Here is a 21,703-nt window from a genome sequence, read left to right on the forward strand (position 1 = left end):
CAAGTGCTTCAGACATGCAGTGGGACGCAGTGTCTCGTTCCCCTTCTCAGGGAACCATGGTTACATGTGTAACCTGAGATGTTTTACTCCACAACATTTCAGCAGTGTTATTTTAGTATTATTTATACTTTTTTAATATTCATTATTATTTTTTGTATTATCTGTTTTTATTTTAAGTTTAGTTTAAATTTTGGTAATTTTGTAAATAATTGTTCTAGTCATTTTTAGATTTTGATTTTTAAAAATTGTGATAGTTTTAGTAATTTCACTACAGTAAAATTGTGGTAATATACTATATTATATTATTCAGTTAGTAGCCAAGTCAACAAATTGTTAAAAGTTTTTTTTAGATTCAAAATTTTCATCTAATAGCCTGTTTATATTTTATTTGTGCTTTATTTCAATTAACAAAAACAATACCTGATTGATATCTGATTACATGTAAGTGTGAACTTGTTAAACTTGCATTCAAATATTTTAAACCTCAAATGTGTGTACTTTTACTCAAGTAGAATAGTAGTTAATTAAAAGTAATTTATTTACTGGACTTTTATTTAATTCACTGTAAGTTTGAAAAAGTGTGCCATTCCCTACATTGACAGGACAGTACTATAATGTACATTTGTTTGTGCCTGTGTTGTGCAGATTGGGGGCCGCCTGGACAGGTCAACAGTTTGGCTTCCAGAGCTTTGATCCTGATTGCCATATTATGATCTTTAAGTCACTCATGTCTAGAAGTCAGTATAGTGAGAGTCAAGATGGAGTGCCAGCATAAATACATATATTACTTGTACAATTTGGCATGTTCAAGGCATCTATAAGATATTTTTGTTGTGGCCAGTAGCCCACCTCCAATCTACAACTAGTCAAATTAATTAGTCAGAAAATTAATTTCTTATTGCCTGATTATAGTATCAGGTTTCACTTGGAAAGTTTTTAAAATATTCCATATGCATTTCATTCAGTGTCACATTTGCACATATGCACAAATTGGAATGAATAGTAATGACCAAAGACAAGGCTCCTCAGTCTCAGGAATAAAGATTGGCATTGCCAATATGTTGGTAGAAAGCAATTTGCTTGTGAAGTGTGTTCTATCTCCAATTTTCCCACACCATAAGTGTGCTGTCTAGCCCCTTCTCACTCAGATATTGTGTGAGCATGTCACCTGCATGTAATACACACATCCAGCAGGTCCTTCAGATCACCAAGACATAATGGACTGATCAGGTTTCCACTTTTACGATCAACAGTTTTACGATCAATTTTGCAGCACTGAACATACACATACTTTTCCATATTTTCAAGATTCTATGGGGGATTTGAGGAGTTTTTGGACACAATTTCGGTTTTCTGTTGATTGAGAATGCAAATTAGGTTCCACTAATTCAAAGGCACCCCACTTCTTTTTTCAGTGTAGAGTTCATTTTGATATGAGAATATGGAATATAAGGCTCAAAATACCCTGATAAGGCTTTAGCTGGGTCTACATAAACCAATGTGTTATTAAATTCATGAGGAAGGAAAAAGAACCCAACTTACATGTGCATTCTTCCTGGAGGGAGACTTTATTATTTTTCAGCCGCTGAAAATGTATTCTCAGCAAACAGCTTTTTGAGAAAGGGCAAATTTGCATAGCTACCACAGGAGAGTAAATCTGATCATATAAATGTAAATAAGGAAAGATGTAAGTGTTTTTTCACATAAAAATAAGTTGAAAACTGCATATGCATGGCATGTGTGTGACATAGTAAGGGGTGAAAAAAGGAAAGAAAGAAAAAGTGTAAGGGCGGGAGGCTTCTATAACTGTGAATCTGACATCAAACATAATGATCATTTTCTCATGTCTCACACAGCAGCCAAAGACACTACACCCACCCTAACACAAGGGGCAGCAGAGATTTAATAACATGCATGTCCTCATAGTAAACTGACATTATGGCTTTAAGAAGCATTTTAAAGCATAATAATAACATTTAAAGACCATTTTGTAATACGTTTTACAGTAGAAAGAAAGAAACAAAAGCCCACTACTCCCACTACCACACAAAGCCTCTTATGCAAACCTGTAATAGACATTTAATAACTGATTTGACTATTATACACATGCCTGCCAATCTTGCTGAGTCTATAGAAACTTTAAATGATAGTTATCAAAATTAGTAGCTTAACCATTGCAAGCATGTTTATTTTTGCTTATGTGACTCATTCAACAATTTGCAAGTGATTAAAACACTGAGGTGTAGATAGTACCAACATCTACCAAGACAGTATCAACTTTTAATTGAGAACTCATTGAAAACAAGTGAATTGTTACACTGATGAAGGCTTAAACATTTTGTCCTGATTTTATTTCCTGTTTAAACTTACTAAAACAATTTTAGAGTGCAGACCTTTTTTTTTATTTTTATCTACTGATACATACTGTAGGTCTCAGCACCTAATTAGTTGGGAGAGCGTGGTGAGTGCTTTGAAGAGATAAAACAAGTAAAATTTGTTAAAGCCTCATAATATTTTGGAGACTCCCATCATCTCTCTAATCACTTTCTTAGAGAGGATCTTTACTCACTTTCAATGCACCACCAGTCATGGCTTACAGCCACTGGTATTCCCATTCTAGTTTGTTATACTGGTCAAAACATTTACTATATCCCATACTGTAAACCTGAATTTGCCCTCCATTCTCTGAATCTGTTTATAATTGTATGTTTAGGAGCAGATACGTAGCCTATGAGATGCATTTTAAAAAAAAGAAAAGGATTATAATGCTATCACTGTAGTGTAAATCAGCCACTCTTTATTCAATAGTAGTCCAGCTGATAGATTATGGTGCTAGTAAGGTCATGGATTTGATTTTAAGGGACCACATACCAATAAAATGCACTCTTACATACATACATCAAGTTGGTGAAAGAACTCAAGAGGCAGTGTGTTGTGAATAACATACATTAATAGTATGCTTCTACTGTTCCCAGAAGTTGGGAAACACAACACGCTAACTAAAGAATATCTTGATCCAACATGCACTAACTGTAGACATCTCTATTTAAACCTGAAAGACGGCCTACACAGGGCATGTCCTTGGTAGATGTCCATATCCTACCTGACTGGTATTCAAATACCATCACTGGTGTCAATCCTATTATTCAAAGAGTTTTTCCTCCATCTGGAAATCATGAGGCATATCCTTTACTTGGGTGAGGAGGCCTGTAAAAACTGGGAGACACCACAGGTTCTCCTACTACAAGACTGCTGATGACAACATACTGTAAAATGTTTTTGGAGTATTTTGGCAGTGAGTAAAAAAGGGCACCTGTAGAGCACATCATCTGCTTCCTTGTCTGAAGGAGATATACACAGGAATATCTGAAGCAGGGCAAAGGGACACAGTGTCTTGTTCCCCTTCTCAGTGAACCATGGTTACATGCGTAACCTGAGACGTTCACTTTCGAATGGGAACTCATACTGCGTCCCCTAGAGCAGTGGTTCCCAATCCTGGTCCTGGAGGCAACCCAACACTGCACATTTTGCAGTCTCCTTAATCAAACACACCTGGTCCAAGTCATCAGCTCATTAGTAGAGACTCCAAGACCTGAAAACGGTTTGTCAGAGAAAGGAAACATGCAAAATGTGCAGTGTTGGGGTGCCTCCAGGACCAGGATTGGGAACCACTGCCCTAGAGGACACTTTAGGGAACAAGTACCCACTCCGCCATGCTGAAGGGATGAGTGCCTTATCGGCTGAGATTAAGAGAAGACTCTAAGGAGTCCCCATCCTTGGGGTACACACCAGCAGCTGTCATGACTAATTCCCTATGGCCAAGGCCCAAGCTGTACACCTACCAAAGAAGACACATTCCTGTTCCTCCCCTCCCTGCAAGACTGAATCAAAAAGAACTCGGCCCACTGGCAGAGCTTGAGGGCTTGGCACACCTTTAAGGGAATGTCAAATTAAATGGAGTTCTAAGAGCCTTACAAAGGGAAGCCATTACAGAGGGAAGCCACTCTGTAATACTGCATACCTGCTACAAGAAGTGGGAACACGAGAAGCGATACTGCCTATCTTCTTAAAAACAGTCTACAAAATCATAACATTGTGAGGATCACAGCTAAGGAAGTCGGACGTGAGTCGCAGAATAGCCCACACGTCTCACAATCTTAAGCGCAATACAGAGGGAAAGCCACTCTGTCTTATTATGCAACAGATTATGTTAATACAAATTCATAACACTGTGAGGATCACAGTTGAAAAGGTGGGACGCAAGCTGCGGAATAGCCCACATTCTTCATATACACTGCATTCCAAATTATTATGCAATTGACATATCAGTAAGATTTCAGTACAATAAACATTCAGATTTTAGTTTTTCTAAGAAAATGTTTGTTTGTTTATTTATTTATCCATGTCTTTTTAGATAACTGGTATCAATCTCAGACAAAATAATTTGCCAGATGTATGGAAACCCTACTTAGAGGTTGTTCCACATTATTAAGCAAATCACAGTTCTCATGCAAAATATAGGGAGGAAGAAAGATCTTTCTGAAGATGAAAAGCATGAAATGGTGCAATTTTGTGCAAAAGGCATAAAAACAACTAATATTGTGTGAAACTGAATGGAGATTATCAAATTATCATATGATTTGTGAGTGATTTAGAGCACAGCAGAACTCGGTCAGATAAAGCCTTATTAATTAAAGTTCCTATCAAAAAAATTAATTGTATTAAAAGGGCAGCTATAAAAAAAAAAAAGCCAGTGCTGAGCAGCAAACAGGTATTTGAAGCTGCTGGTGTCTTGAGAGCCTCACCAATGCAGGCTGGCAGTTGTGTGTAAAGAGGCATTTTAGACACCACTAACCAAACCTAACAAAGAGAAACATTAACAGTGGGTGTAGAAATACATTTTCAAACAGTTTTATTGCTGTGGTGTTTTTTGCAGCATAGGATAGTGCATAGTGCATTGTACAAATAGTGCATTGTACTATGCACTATCCTCCTTTTTATACCATAGCTGAAAATGGCCAGTTATGAGCTCCACATATCTTGCAAAAGTCATTTTAATACCTTTAATACTTCCCAGTATTCCAGCCCAAATCATCACCCACTAGCTCCTTGCTGACATCGCAGTCTTGTTGGAATGTGGTGGCCATTCACCAACTATCCAGAAATCCATCCATTTAGACCATCCATTGTAGTATGGCATTAGTCAGTGAATAAAACTATTTAGAATGAGTCTTCATGTATTTCTACACCCACTGTAAAAGTTTCTCTTTGTGAGATTTGGTTTGGAGTGGCTGAAATGCATCTTTACGCACAACTGCCAGCCTGCATGGAGAGCTTCTTGAGACTCCAGAGGCACCAGCAGCTTCAAATACCTGTTTGCTGCTCAACACTGGCTTTTCTTATAGCTGCCCTTTTAATACAATTCAATTTTTTTGACAGGAACTTTCCTAAATAACCCTTTATCTGACTGAGTTCTGCTGTGCTCTAAATCACTCACAAATCTTATGATAATTTGATAATCTTTATTCAGTTTCACACAATATTAGTTGTTTTCATGCCTTTTGCACAACATTGCACCATTTCATGCTTTTCATCTTCAGACACATCTTTCTTCCTCCCCATATTGCATGAGAACTGTGACTTGCTTAATAATGTGGAACAACCTCTACGTAGGGTTTCCATAGATCTGGCAAATTATTTTTTCTGAGATTGATACCAGTTATTTAAAAAGACATGGATAAACAAACAAACATTTTCTTAGAAAAACTAAAATCTGAATGTTTATTGTACGGAAATCTTACTGATTTGCCTCTTGAATAATAATTTGGAACGCAGTGTACATCCCACAGCTTTAATCACAATACAGAATGAAAGCCACTCTATACTACTACTTATATAAGAAGTGGGAATGCAAGAAGCGATACTGCCCATTTTCTATATAACAACATACAATTCATAGCATTGTGAGGATCACAGTTTAAGAAGTGGGATGTGAGCAGCAGAATAGCCCATCTTCTTCATTTACATCTTACAGTCTTGAGGGAAACAGAGGAAAAGCTACTCTGTGTGTTTGCAGAAAAGATTAGAAGAAGTGGGAACACAAGAAGCGATACTGCCCATCTTCCTAATACAAATTCACAACACTGTGAGGATCACAGTTGGAAAGGTGGGATGTGAGCCGCGGAATAGTTCTTTATATACATCTCACAGCTTTAAGTGCAATAAAGAGGGAAAAGCATTCCATACTATTGCACAACATATATAAGATGTGGGAATGCGAGAAGCAATACTGGCCATATTCTATATAATTATTTTGCGAGCATGATGACCCTTCTCAAAGAGTCATCTGAAGTAGACTCGTTCCCTCGGTCAAAATTGAGGGGATGAGGGTCTGTCCATGTAAACTTTCCTTTTCCACTTCACAAAGTGGAACGCACTTCAAAATGGCGACAGGGATTCCCCCGAGGGGAAGTGCTCAGGGAAGTTTGCGAGTGCTTGTCTAAAACTGGTTGTGTTTCCACATTCACTTCAGACACCAGTCGTGCCTGGGGCATTCCCCAAAGTGTTCTATAGGGGACGCAGTGCGAGTTTAAAATTTTTACTAAAGTTTTACTGTTACAGATCCCTTGTTTCCCTGGACTCCATTTCCCAGAATCCTCCTGTTCTCCACACCTGCACTCACTTCCCTCGTCAGCTCCTCATCGTCACTCATCACCTGCACCTGGACTCTATTGTCAGCACTCCCCATATATTGCACTCACTCCCTTCACTCCTGGTCCGTTCTCTGTTTTGTTAATGTGTATGTCTGGCGTTCCTTACCTTTGTTTATTAAAAAGCATCTATTATTGTGGAAATCCGTATCTGCCTCATCTCTGCACCAGCATACTGTAACAGAAGAACGGACCTAAACCGACCGGATTTCCAGAGAGAAAAAAAAAATGGAGACTTTCCCCAGCTCCCTGGATCCAGCTCCTCCATCGCCTCTCACCCTAACAGCCAGCGAACGGATTATCGGGCTCCTGCAGGTAGGACGTTCGCTGGAGAGGTATGTGGAGGAGTTCGTTGAGCTTGCTTACTTGTCTAACTGGCCCGACGCTCAGTTGATCTCCCTGTTTTTGGATGGATTGGATGACGACACTATCCGTTTTGATGAACCTGTTTTTTGTTTCTCCTTAAGCGAAACTATCAATTTAATTTTGTGGTTGAATGGCTCCAAATTCTTAGTGAAAGAGGTTCAGGATCAGTGTTGTCGTCCGGTCCATCCAGAAACACGGTTGGCCGGGCCAGTTAGTCAACCTCCGGCTTCCTCCGCACACCGCTCCAGCGAACTCCCTGCCTGCCCCAGGCTGGACCCATATTCCGCTACTGGGCCCAGTAAGCGGAGGAGGAGGAAGAAAGCGGCCCCAATGTCTCCAGAGCCCGCTCCAGTATCTCCAGAGCCCGCTCCAGTATCTCCAGAGCCCGCTCCAGTATCTCCAGAGCCCGCTCCAGTATCTCCAGAGCCCGCTCCAGTGTCTCCAGAGCCCACTCCAGTGTCTCCAGAGCCCGCTCCAGTATCTCCAGAGCCCGCTCCAGTATCTCCAGAGCCCGCTCCAGTATCTCCAGAGCCCCCTCCAATATCTCCAGAGCCCGCTCCAGTGTCTCCAGAGCCCGCTCCAGTATCTCCAGAGCCGGCTCCAGTATCTCCAGAGCCCGCTCCAGTATCTCCAGAGCTCGCTCCAGTATCTCCAGAGCCCGCTCCAGTGTCTCCAGAGCCCGCTCCAGTATCTCCAGAGCCCGCTCCAGTATCTCCAGAGCCCGCTCCAGTATCTCCAGAGCCCGCTCCAGTATCTCCAGAGCCAGCTCCAGTATCTCCAGAGCCAGCTCCAGTATCTCCAGAGCCAGCTCCAGTATCTCCAGAGCCAGCTCCAGTCCCCACAGAGCCAGCTCCAGTGCCTGTGGGGATTTTAATTGTATTTGAGGGGATGAAATGGCCCTCAACCCCAGTCTCCTCCGAGCCAAGTTCTCCAGTCTCCTCCGAGCCAAGTTCTCCAGTCTCCTCCGAGCCAAGTTCTCCAGTCTCCTCCGAGCCAAGTTTTCCAGTCTCCTCCGAGCCAAGTTCTCCAGTCTCCTCCGAGCCAAGTTCTCCAGTCTCCTCCGAGCCAAGTTCTCCAGTCTCCGCCGCCGAGCCAAGTTCTCCAGTCTCCGCCGCCGAGCAAAGTTCTCCAGTCTCCGCCGCCGAGCAAAGTTCTCCAGTCTCCGCCGCCGAGCAAAGTTCTCCAGTCTCCGCCGCCGAGCAAAGTTCTCCAGTCTCCGCCGCCGAGCAAAGTTCTCCAGTCTCCGCCGCCGAGCAAAGTTCTCCAGTCTCCGACGCCGAGCAAAGTTCTCCAGTCTCCGACGCCTACGAGCCCTCAGCTCCAGCCGCCGCCTACGAGCCCTCAGCTCCAGCCGCCGCCGCCGAGCCAGCCGCTCCAGCCGCCGCCGCCGAGCCAGCCGCTCCAGGCGCCGCCGCCGAGCCAGCCGCTCCAGCCGCCGCCGCCGAGCCAGCCGCTCCAGCCGCCGCCGCCGCCGAACCAACTGCTCCTATGAACTGTGTTTTTGAAACCTCCAGCCCAAAGACTGTTTCCCCCTCCCTGCCTCCCTCTCCCGCCTCCGTCCATATGTCTCAGCACTGAACCTTCACCTCAAGCCCTCGCCCAGATCTCCACCTCGGACCTCTGGGCGATTACCTTCACCCCGGCTCCAACCTCCCCTCTGCTCCACCGTTGTCCAGCAGTCCACCAGTGTCACCAGTCTCCATCCTGCCCCCGTTCACACCTTGTTCCTTCGTCGGCCTGCCCTCACTTCTGGACTGCACTCCTCCGTCTTCGCTCCGTCACTCCGTCCCTCAGCTCCAGTTGGCCGCCTCACTCTCCCCAGTGTTCACTTTGTTGTATGTCGTCTGTCTTACACTGCGGCCTTCTGGAGCACCGGCTGCGTCGGTCGGCGGAGCCTTCGGTTCCGCCATCACCCGCCAGTCCTTCAGCGACGCCTGGGCTCAACGCCTCGAAGGCTTCGGCTCCTGACCCGCCATGGCTGCCCGCTGCACCTGACCCGCCATGGCTGCCCGCTGCACCTGACCCGCCATGTATGCCCGCTGCATGTCTGCCCGCTGCACCTGACCCGCCATGGCTGCCCGCTGCACCTGACCCGCCATGGCTGCCCACGGCTCCTGATCCACCAATGGCCGCCTTCGGCACCTGACCCTCCATGGCAGCCTTCTGCACCTGACCCTCCATGGCTGCCATCGGCCCCTGACCCTCCATGGCTGCCTTCGGCCCCTGACCCGCCATGGCTTTTGAGCCCGCCCTGGAGACCTCCACTCCAGTCTACTCATCCCCCTGCTCCGGTTTGAGGTCTCCAGGGCGCCCGCCCCCCTCCCGGTTGTTACATCTACGGCGCGAGGACGAGCCTACCGGGAGGGGGAGGTACTGTTACAGATCCCTTGTTTCCCTGGACTCCATTTCCCAGAATCCTCCTGTTCTCCACACCTGCACTCACTTCCCTCGTCAGCTCCTCATCGTCACTCATCACCTGCACCTGGACTCTATTGTCAGCACTCCCCATATATTGCACTCACTCCCTTCACTCCTGGTCCGTTCTCTGTTTTGTTAATGTGTATGTCTGGCGTTCCTTACCTTTGTTTATTAAAAAGCATCTATTATTGTGGAAATCCGTATCTGCCTCATCTCTGCACCAGCATACCGTAACATTTACTTTCTACAATCTTTTACAGGTGAAAAAAAAAAAACACAGTTATGTGAATGACACCAGGAGATGATGTTGTGGAATCATACTATTTAATGCTGATCAGAAGAATGGTGTAAACTGGGAAAATACTGATATCATAAATAAATAAATAAACACTTCAAATGTAAATTCTGGTTTCCCATGTTTCTGGGATATATTTTTTAAACATCTCAACTAGTAAATTGCTGATATGCTTTTGCATTTGTTAAAAAACTAATATAATCATAAAGAGGGAGGGAGGCTGACTCTTATTTAAATAATCTGTGTGCATATTAAGACAGCTCTTTTAGGCTTCTACTATGTTGTTATTTGGGCTTTTAATGCTTCAAACTTTATTAAACGGTGCAAGGGGGTTTTTCCTCAGTGATATTTTATAGAAACGCCTCATTGCCCTTCGTAAAAGATCTGCAACAACGTACCTTTCTCTTTATCCCTGTGTTTACTTCAAGTGCAAGTCTGGCAAACATTAATTCAAGTAAATCACTCCCCTCCAGAGAGGACCAGCATGATATTTCTCTCTGCTGTAGAATCTAATTAAATTTGCAGCTGTCTTTTAATAAAAATTAGATTAATTTGCATATGGGAAGGGTAACAGCCCAACCCTTCCTTTGTAAAAAGACTTGGCATCATGCCAGGAGACAGTCAGAGAATAGTGTCTCAGTGTGAGAATACGCATGTGTATATGTTTGTATCCATTTGAACAGGACGGATGAGTGGTGGTAAAAGATGACAGGCAGATGAGGTGGAATGGAAATCAAAATTATGCAAGTGAAAAAATTGATGCTAGCAATTTAGATAGACTAACAAACAATGTGGACATTTGCAAAATTGGCTCAAGGGTATTGTGAACAGAACAATGGGTGAGCTGTCCCAATCACCAAATTGCAGGTTAATTACAAAATTAGTATAAAGTGTAAAAAAAATAACATTTATTACTTCAAAGTTATTAATAAAAAGCAATTCATTATCAGCAATTACCTTGGTTTTCTTGGTCTGAACAAACGTGCTAGCGTTGTGCCGATTAGCTGATCTTAAGAAGGATGACGAGCTTTTGTTTTGGAGCTTGTCGACTTTCATAGATGAGGGTCAGATGGAAAGGAGAGAGGACAATGATTTTTTATTGGGAAACTAACGACTTGAGTTAGATGACTGTCTGCCACCAGTGTGTACACTCACACATTCACACACACACAAAAATGACCTAGCTACCTACTAAATGGGGACTTCTACTATTGTCAAATAAAGCTAATATTGATTACTATATTATTTCCCACATTTCCCACATAAAAAAAACATGAAATACTAAGATATGTCATGAAACTCTAGATGGCGTAGGCTGATATGTCCTTAACTCAATCACATCGTTATCTACATAGCGCAGCTCATTAGTTGCTGTTGCATCAGCAGCCAATGAGCTGAGGCTCAACATTCAAATACTGGTAGTGTTTGCTGTTTACTGCAGCGTGCTTTCACAAACCCTCTACCTGTATAGATCCGCTACGGGTGTTATTTCATGTATGTTATATGTGCAGCATGTCTATGAATGTCTTGGCAGTAGCAAATCTTGGTGCTTGCTCTGCATCAGCAGCAGTGTATCCAATCTCTCTGAGAGTAAACTAGTGCTGAACTTCACTACAAAACAAACAAACAAACAAACAAACAAACAAACAAACAAACAAACAAACAAACAAACAGTGCTGAAAATGTACTGTACTTAACAAATTAAATAAATATAAATAATAAATATTAATATATTAATTATATATTGATCATGTTAGTTCATAGTGCATTAACTAATGTTATTACTAATGCATTAGTGGGCTAAAAAATTTAATTAATGATCTAACAATGAACAATCATTCTACAGTATTTATTAACCTTTAGTAATTTTTATAATTAAGTTTGCTAAGACTTTACAATAGTTAACATTAGTTAACTACATTAACATGAACTAATAATGAACTGCATTTCTACAGCATTTATTAAATGTTAATGTTAATTTCAACATTTACCAATACATTATTAAAATCAAGAATTTTATTTGTTAACATTCGTTAATGCACTGTGAAGTAACATGAACAAACTATGAACAGCTGTATTTTTATTAACTAAGGTTAACAAAGATTAACAAATACAGTAAGAAATGTATTGCTCATGGTTAGTTCATGTTAATTAATACATTAAATAATGTTAACAAATGAACTTTATTGTAAAGTGTTACCACAAATTCAGCACAAATAAGATGCTTGAACACACATGTTAGATCCAGAAACAGAATATTTTTGTAAGTTGGATTCATAAAGACTTCACTTGTTTCTAAAGAATGATTCAGTGATAGATATAGTTTTAACAGTAATTTGTGGCCACCTAGTGTCATAACAATGCAATCGATACAGTCGTTATTTGAAGCACCAAGTTACTTTCAAAAGGTGATTTATTCTATTTTGATTGGTAACGTAGACGTCAGTGTTTATATCTGAATAATAAACTTTTGTATACTTCTCTGATAATTGATATATTTGTAACAGAAATAATTATACTGTGTGTTTGAAAAGATCTCTGTCTAGATCAGTAGCAATGTGAATGCAGATCTGAATGTCACGATTTTATTTTTGTCAAAGGTTTAATATACACGGGCGAATCATTGTCATTTAGGAATTAAATCATATGGGTGATGAAATCGAGAACGCAATATTTTAAAGATTAATCGTGCATCTCTCTCTCTCTCTGCATTGATATCTGACGTATATGAATAGCACGAGGGCTTTTCAGTGCATTCATTGCTATAATATTCATGAGGTGAGACGTCTCTATTAAAGGATACATTCCTCGCCCTTCGCCCACCCATCACACCAGAACTGTTTTCGGAACAAAACTTTTCAGACTTTTCAAAAAACACTAATGGTTCTGGATAAGAACTGGTTCTCGGTTGCCAACCCTACCAGAAACCTCCTCAGGGCTAGTAGCATGGCCAACATCTCAAGGCTGTTGATGTGCCTATGCAGTCAGGGCCTGGGACCCGAGGCTGCATGCCCATTGCATACACCACTCCAGCCCATCTCAGAGGCATCTGTTGTGACAACACGATTGAACACTTGTTCTAGAAGAACTCCTGCTCGTAGAACAGAAAGGTCTGACCAAGGGCTGAATAAACAGAATCGTCCTGAAGCCAATGCTGAAGCGGTCTCATATGCATCAACCTCAGCGGCGTGACCATAGCGAAAGAAGCTATTTGCCCCAGGAGTGAGCCTGCAAAGTGAAGAAAGGTGCCTTCCATGACTTCACAATATCCTCGTGCACTTACGTGAAAAATGGAACCAGGGTGGAGCGTGGCTAAGCATCACGCTTTGACCCCAGGAACCAATCGTCCAGCCAGTCCACTCTAACCCAATGCTGCGGCTGCCCGGGAAAGCACGGCTCCAACTCTTCATTAGCCTCAGACTGTGCTGTCACACCCGACGGTGTGAGCACAGACAAGTCATCTGCGACTGAAGGCATAAGCCCTCCCTCCGATTCTGTGAATGATATTTCATCTTACTCATGAGCCCCAGATGAGAAATTAAGCTTGCCCGAGGACGAGACGCTAAACTCATCCAGAAACTTGACCGGGGAGACTGAGCATGCTGAGGAATGAGAGGCATGCAGGGACTGATCAAGTGACAGCTCTCTCAATGTAGTCCCCAGATTGCCTTCAGCATTCGCCGCCGAGTCCTTGTACCTGGAGGTAGAAGGACGGGAAGCAGCTGAGGAAGCTCTTGGCTTCTTGAAGAAGTACGAGAGTCGTGACTGCAATGTCCTAATGGACATGCTCTCACAGTGAGAGCATGAACCATCCGCGAAAGCTGTTTCAGTATGGGTGCGGACAAAACAGTGCAGATAGCAACCGTGCCTATCCGAGGGAGAGAGTAATTGCTTGCATCCAGAAGAACACAGCAAAAATGGCATTTTAAAAAGATATCCACCATGCAGCTCTTTTAGAGGAATTTGCTGTTTGTGAAAGGGAAATTGCCTCTTTAAGAATGCAGCTGATGCTGAGGATTTTCTTAATATGGTGTCTGGGGCTCTCAAGGGTGACCCTTAGTGTCAGTATTTCGACACAACATCGAAAGTGACTGTCAGAAAGGACACTTTCAGTATGGTTCTGTGTCGATAAACGATTGTTCCAGTAACAACAGATAGACCCTTCACTGCCTCTGACTCTGTTTCTCTCATATGTAAAATAGCTCTGGAAAGTTTGATTCATTCTAGAGAACTGGTTCATCCTAAATGGACCTCTCTCTCATATGTAGTGTTGGAAAGTTGGATTCATTCTAATGAATCAGGTTGTCTAAAACAGAACCCGCTCTCTTTGAAAAGCCCTATTCATTCTCGTGCATTTGGTTCATTTGAATGGTTCTTGTAAATGAACAGATCTTCCCCACTATGGTATTCATAATATTGTATTCTATAAACTATACAAAACTTGCCTTGAAAGAGAATGGTTAAAAAAAAAAATGGTGTCTGTCCATTGCTATGCCTGAGAATAGGGTTATATTAAGATTTATAACTATATTCAAGATTTATTTAGGCTTATAGTCTAGATATAAAACTTAGATATGCAATCTCAGAGGTATTGTCAGCCACTATTGAAATAACCTTTTAATGGCATATTTTCCACTTTTTTGTAACTTACTGAATATACACACATGCCCAAGGAGACAGATTACTTCATTTACTATCAATTTCTCTGTCCCTCTGCTGGAGGCTCCTGGTGAAATGACATTTTGATTATTTCCATAGCTGGATAAATAAAGTACTAAATAAATGTTTCCCATTTTCATTAGGCTTCTGTACGGAATATAGTCTGTTTCGTCTCTTTGTTTTAAAATTCATATTCACTGTGGTATTTTTACATTCAGTTTAGCATAATTTCTTCATGATCATTACCTCACATACCCTACATAAGAATCATATTACCCTCTTATTCATAAATTTACAATGTATGATAATATGCAAAACAAATCACAAGCCCAGGATTGTTAATTTAGCTATATATTATTATCTTACAACCTATGAACAATTAGATGACAATAAAAATAGCAATCTTTATTTTTCCCCCCAAATCAACAGTATAAGATAAATCTTACCTTATAATACAAAAAAATACAATGTTTACAATAATCATAAAATAATCTGTTTTAATGTATATAATATCTCTGGCCAGTCTGGACATACACAAATTACACAATACAGGTTGAATAAAACAATAAAAAAAAAAAAAAAAAAAGGATATTTGGTGTCCGTTCATTATGGCTGCAAAATAACATGACTGCCAGGATTTTGACAGACATGTCATGTTTCAAATATTATGCAAATCACTAGGCAGCACTGGGTGGGACTTTGGAACCTGAGAAAACTGTCCCCATTTTTAAGCAGTATGCATAATCTTTTTAAAATATAATATTTTGAATCAGGGTTAAAAAAATAAAAAGGCTTAAATGTACATCCCCTTAAACGGCGTAGGCAAAATATGTGGTAATTATTTTTTTCCTTACATAGAAAAATGGTCAGCATATGTCCAGGGTGCAGTTTAACTAAGGAAATTGCTCAACTTATATTTGTCCATATATTGACCCAGAAAATATTTTTACAATTGTGTACACTTTGTCACACTTAAAAAAAAAATGTATGAATTATCAAACCAAAATATTAAACCAAATGGCATCTTCAAAAAAACAAACAAACAAAACCTTGGAAGAATAAAATCTGCTCCCCTCTTGTCCACACACACACACACACACACACACACACACACACAAATTCTTTGTGATTGAGATGCCACTTGTTTTTGATATTTTGCTACTGTACATAATGCAAAAACATCTATGCACTTTTAAGTGTGGCTTAAGTGTCCAAAACGTTTGGGGGGTCACTAAGCATGAAACACATGAAATCACTAACATGAAATACATCTATCAACAAATCATAGTCACATGTATATTACAGAATACATACAGAGAATAGAATGGCTCAGGACTTGCTTTACTGAATACTGACAGATGCAAAAGAAAAAAAAAAATCAAAACAAAACACAAGTACAGGTGATTTGGGTCACTGTGGTGCAATTTTGGAAATATGAACATTTGACCTACAAAAGCCACACTATTATATCCGGGTAAATTATGCTGTATATAAATACATAACTCTTTACAACTTAAAAATGCTTGCCTTTCTTAAAAACAAAAAGAACATTTAATTTCACATAAGTATGTCAAAGTCTTTACAATTAAACAGCACAACAATAGTTAAAATTACAAAATAAACAAACTAAGCCTTAAAAAAACAAAAAACAAATGCAAACATGGCACAAAGCACAATAGAATTGTATATTGGTAAAGATACAACACAGGGCAGAGTCACTACAAAAAAGGGGTTACTAAAATTGAATTATGTTTACACTCAACTAAAATGTTATTCATACAATGCTTCAATCAAGATCAAACCTCTTGTCTAAAAGTGTGTGAATGTACAGTCAGAAGTCCAGTAATATTTAGATCCCTTTCCATTTGTCTTTGATCCATTATATTTCCAAATAGTCAAAAACATGATTTATGTTTATCCTGCAGAGCCCCTCCCTTTTTATACCCAATAGCCATACAATATGTATCTGTTCTTCAAATTGCAATTTAACCACTTTAATGTGTTATTTGTAATGATTAAGTGAGAGAACTTTAAGCAGTGTGACATTTTGACAGATGTCATTATTTCTGATCTCTGAGCAGTTAACATAAATGAGAATATAGAGTGAGAGAGAGAGAGAGAGAGAGAGAGAGAGAAAGACATGTAGTAACATATTTAATAAAACTCTCATTACAGAACATCAAATTTTGCTACACACTTAAAGATTCATATTCCACAGAAATATTTATTTATTTTTTTTTGGTGTAAAACAAACACAGAGACAAAATGATGAAGGGAGAGTGAATTGAAGGAGAGACTTTCGAAAATTAAGAGATTGAAGGAGCAATTGATAGATGGATGGACGGACTGATGGATGGATGGATAGATGGATGGATGGATGGTTAGACAGACATCTACATCTCGTGGGAGAGGACTTCAGGCTCAGGTATGCCATTGGTGTGGATTGCTTGCTGCCCATTTGTTTGTGTGTTGTTCTCATTGAGTCTGCGTACGCGGTACATCTCATAATGGATGCTGCTTGTGATATCTTTGATGTTCTGCATGTGAGTTCTAGAACAGGGGAAACAGGCACAGAGTGAACACTTATAGTGAAATATATTTACTAAAAAATGAACTGCAGTCTTGTTTATACAAATACTCCAAAGAACTGAAATGTTGAATACCTGATAAGCAGGTCCCGCAAATAGGCAAACTCGCAGTGTGCTGTATTCTCAACTGCAAAAATAATTAGAAAAAGGAAGATGATGTTGTTTTAGAGAGTAATTCAGTCATGAAAAACAACAAACATTAACAAATTATTATATAACATGTTGTGTAAAGAATCTGCCACTATATGTTTCTATATTTTTCTATTGTGCTTGAGGTGTGGTAACATATTATTGCCACTAGATGGCAGTGCAGTAAAATAGACAACAACAGAGTGAGCTATTTAAGCAGCAAAATGGTTTGACACATCGCATTTAAAATAGGCTACTGAGAGAGCAAGCGTGTGCATTAATGCATAGAGACTCTTATGAAGTCACATTAATAAAAGAAATTGAAGATTTTTGGATTCTGTTGATTTTTGGTAGTTAAAAACTAAAATGCAGAGCTGATTAATGTTAAAAATGACAATATGGGGTATAATGAGAAGAACAATAGAAAACATAAAAGCAACTAGATATGGAACAATAAATTATAAGTCTATATGGGCTATTCTACAGAACTGGTGCAAACTGCTGTCACACGTATTCAAATTTTGGATGCTTACTAAGATCCTTCTATTATCTATTGAATCCCACAATAATATTTAAAATATCTGTAAGCTTAATACATATAAAATCATCATTTATTGGGTACTTTCAATTGGGAGTTGGCTGTCCCGAACCCTATCCCCTAAATTTCAATGTATATATTATTGAAATGTGTATTATATTGAAATAATTTTTGCATTTTTTTTTCCATTGTTGTTTTTAAAAATATATTTTGGATTTTTTTTTTTTTTCAAATGAAGTAAAAAAAAAAGATCTATATTTTATTTTTAAATCATGAAACTTTATGTAAAAAAAAAAAAAAAAAAATGTGTCCCGCATTTTCATGTCACTACCAAAACAGTGTATGTTTTCTACATTTAAGCAAACTTTTTGGGGGTTTTATTGCATAAAATTTTGTTTTTATGTATGTACAACTGTTCAGAACTGTGCTAGAAAACCATGTGCTGATTATCATCTTTGAGCTAGGCTCAAAAGTATCTAAAATTAGTTATTATTGAGTCGTGACCGAAACATGGGATGTTTTGTCAAAAATAAAGTATATTAAATTATTAACTAAGATGTTATTATAGTGATTGGTTCAATCTATGTTCAAACTAACGAATCCTTAACTTTGAAATCAGTATGATAAACTTTATGCCTTTTACAAAGAAAGATTGGATTCAAAATACAACAAATCTCATGAATTACACTTGAAACATTGTTAAAATTGTAATTGTTATTTACCTATGAAACATACATTATATATATATATTAATTTTAAAATAATATTAAATATTACATTTAATAATATTAAATTTAAAATAACTGTGTACTATTTAAATATATTTGACAAAGTAATTTATTCCTGTGATGCAAAGCTGAATTTTCAGCATCGTTACTCCAGTCTTCAGTGTCACATGATCCTTCATTCCAATATGTTGATTTGCTCCTAAATAAACATTTACGATTATTTTCAATGTTGAAAACAGTTGTGTACTTTTTTTTTCAGGGTTCCTTGATGAATAGAGAGTTCAAAAGAACAGCATTTATCTGAAATACAAAGCTTCTGTAGCATTATACACTATCGTTCAAAAGTTTGGGGTCAGTAAGAATTTTTATTTTTATTTATTTTTTTAAAGAAATGAATACTTTTATTCAGCAAGGATGCATTAAATCAATCAAAAGTGGCAGTAAAGACATTTATAATGTTACAAAAGATTAGATTTCAGATAAACACTGTTCTTTTGAACTTTCTATTCATCAAATAATCCTGAAAAAAAATATTGTACACAAATATTTTGTACAATTGTACACATTAAATGTTTCTTGAGCAGCAGATCAGCATATTAAAATGATTTCTGAATGATAATGTGATACTGAAGACTGGAGTAATGATGCTGAAAATTCAGCTTTGCCATCACAGGAATAAATTACTTTGTGAAATATATTCAAATAGAAAACAGTTATTTTAAATTTTAATAATATTTCACAATATTACTGTTTTTACTGTATTTTTAATTAAATAAATGTAGCCTTGGTGAGCAGACAAAACTTCTTTTAAAAACATTATAAATCTTAGTGGTTCCAAACTTTTGGACTGTACTAATATATATATATATATATATATATATATATATATATATATATATATATATATATATATATATATACACACACACATAATTTGTGGAAAAATACATTTTTCAAGACGTTTCCAAGTCTGACTTTGAACCAGTTTAGTAGAATGGCCCATATAGTAACAGAAGCACCATTTCCTTCCTGTATTTTTTTTTTAACTCTTACACACATAGTGACTGTCTAAATACTGATTGTTAAAAAAGTCACATGAGCTGATCTGTGCTCCTATTGGTAATCCTACCGATCATATGCTTTCTATGTGAAGGAGTAGTTTGGATTCTCATTTGAATGGTTCCTTATGCTCTCTATTCCCTATGGATGAATTGGGAACAGGAACTTGATTTGCTATTGGCAGCAAGAATGAGAACCATATTGTACACAGAAGTACAAGACAGATAGGCCTATGTGAACGTGTAGCCTATTAGGACTAAAATATATTTTTGTAGTTAACATCTCATTCAATTCCATCTTATTCCTCTCACACTCTGTCTCAAAATACATAAAACAATATCAAAGTTAAAGCAGTTATGTCTTGTGGCTCTTTAAGAGTTTGGCTCAGCTCTTTAAATCTTGAGAATCTGTTTAAATAAAACAATCACAGCAATGTATGATGTGGACATGATGAGTACATAAAATTCCTTACACACACAACCAAATGAAGAAAAGAAGTACAGGACACCAATCCAACAACAGAGCTTACTGCCAGAGAGGACGTGCAGATGTGAGTTTGGGGCAAGAAAAAGTAAGACTGAAGAAAAGTGTTGTGTGTGTGAGTGTGTGTGTGTGAGCGAGAGAGAGAGAGAGAGAGAGAGAGAGAGAGAGAGAGAGAGAGTGCATGTGTGTGTGCGCGGACTACCTTCTACTGTCCCCCATCTTGTTTTCCTGCCCAGAAGTCTTTTTCCATTGACCTGATATTCTTGATCACTTCCCACCACAGCAAACGGGATCATCTCCTAAAACACAGATCACATGGAAACCCTCAATATACAAAAGCAACACTTGTAATAACAATATACAGCCCAGTCAGCCCAAGTGGACATACCCTGATCTTCTCATTAATCATTCGGTCCTCTGCATCCTCATCAAATTCCTTTTGAGGATAGATGTCGATTTCATTGGCTCGCAAGTCCTCTCTTATCTGCACATACATACACACACACACACACACACACACACACACACACACACACACACACACACACACACACACACACACACACACACACACACACACACACACACACACACACACACACACCAATGAATCATTGTTTAGTTCTTGGTTCATCAATGGAGGACATGCACGAGTGTGTGCGCACAGAACATTAGGTTATTTAGGGATTGTAGTTATGTCTGAGGCATCCTATACAAAAAGAGGCCTAATTATCTTCTGTCAACAAAAGAGGATGATTCAGGATGATTTCAAAAAGAGTAAGAGTTCAACTCTTACTAAACACATTAACAAGTAAAGGCCTTAAGAAAATAAAAGACATGAAAATGAAGTAATAGTTCACCTGAAAAAGAAAATTCTGTCATCATTTACTTGTTGCAAACCTGCATGGAACACAAAAGAAATGCTTAAGAATGTACCGGTTGCCATTTTCCATGGAGAGTTCAAGCTTCAAAAAGGATGCAAAAACCTTATAATAATGGTCCATTCATCTCAATACAGTCATCAGAAGATATACAGTAACGTTGTGTAATGTAGACAAAAAGTTTTTCACTGATATTTTCTCCTCTTGTGAGCAGTTAACCATTGAAATCGTAAGTTGAATTTAAGAATCGAATTAGTTCTATTTGTAAACAAACCATTTAGACTTTTTCCCCATAATGAAAATGAAAGGTTTCAAGTTTCAAGTAGTCCATACTTGTGTCAAATAACAATACTATCCAAACATATGGATTCCAAACACTTGGAATATAGTGTAGGAGCCATATGGACTAGTGCTATTTTCAAATAAATTATAAACACTTATATTATTTAATACTATTTTGAATTAGCTTCCATTTTTATATTTTATATTTCACTTTATTTTTAAGTTTAAGTTTTAGTCATTTTGTTATATGCTTTTTCTTTTTTAGAAATTTGATTTTTTTAATATATTTCTTTATATTTCTTATAGCTTATATTAATAAATATTATTTAGGTTTAATTTTTGTATTTTATGTTCTGTTTTATTGTGTTATGTTTGGTTTTATTGTATTGTTTTGTACAGCGCTTTGGACTGTACTTGTTATAGCAGAAAAGTGTTTTAACTTTTAGTCATTTTAGTACTTAAAGGGTTAGTTCATTAAGTATTTTACATTAAATTTTTCAAATAATATTTAATTTTTTTAAGCTTTATTCCAAACAGAAATTATTTGAAATAGTTTTAGTTAACAGT

At 38.5% G+C, this 21,703-nt stretch overlaps 1 protein-coding gene across 3 annotated transcripts in view; it reads right to left on the reverse strand.

Moving 5' to 3' along the window:
- Positions 1-14,870: 14,870 nt before the first annotated feature.
- Positions 14,871-21,703, reverse strand: part of septin9b (septin 9b) — a 75,039-nt gene continuing 68,206 nt past the window's right edge. For all 3 annotated transcript variants that reach the window (XM_067374683.1, XM_067374685.1, XM_067374684.1), the window contains 4 exons: positions 20,362-20,457; positions 20,176-20,272; positions 17,112-17,163; positions 14,871-16,998 (listed from right to left, as the gene is read on the reverse strand). In XM_067374683.1, coding sequence (XP_067230784.1) covers positions 16,842-16,998; positions 17,112-17,163; positions 20,176-20,272; positions 20,362-20,457 — 402 coding nt within the window. In that variant the 3' untranslated portion in view covers positions 14,871-16,841. The remainder of the gene's footprint in view (positions 16,999-17,111; positions 17,164-20,175; positions 20,273-20,361; positions 20,458-21,703) is intronic.

Source organism: Chanodichthys erythropterus, chromosome 21 (assembly GCF_024489055.1).
Source record: "Chanodichthys erythropterus isolate Z2021 chromosome 21, ASM2448905v1, whole genome shotgun sequence".
Classification (NCBI taxonomy): Eukaryota; Metazoa; Chordata; class Actinopteri; order Cypriniformes; family Xenocyprididae; genus Chanodichthys; species Chanodichthys erythropterus.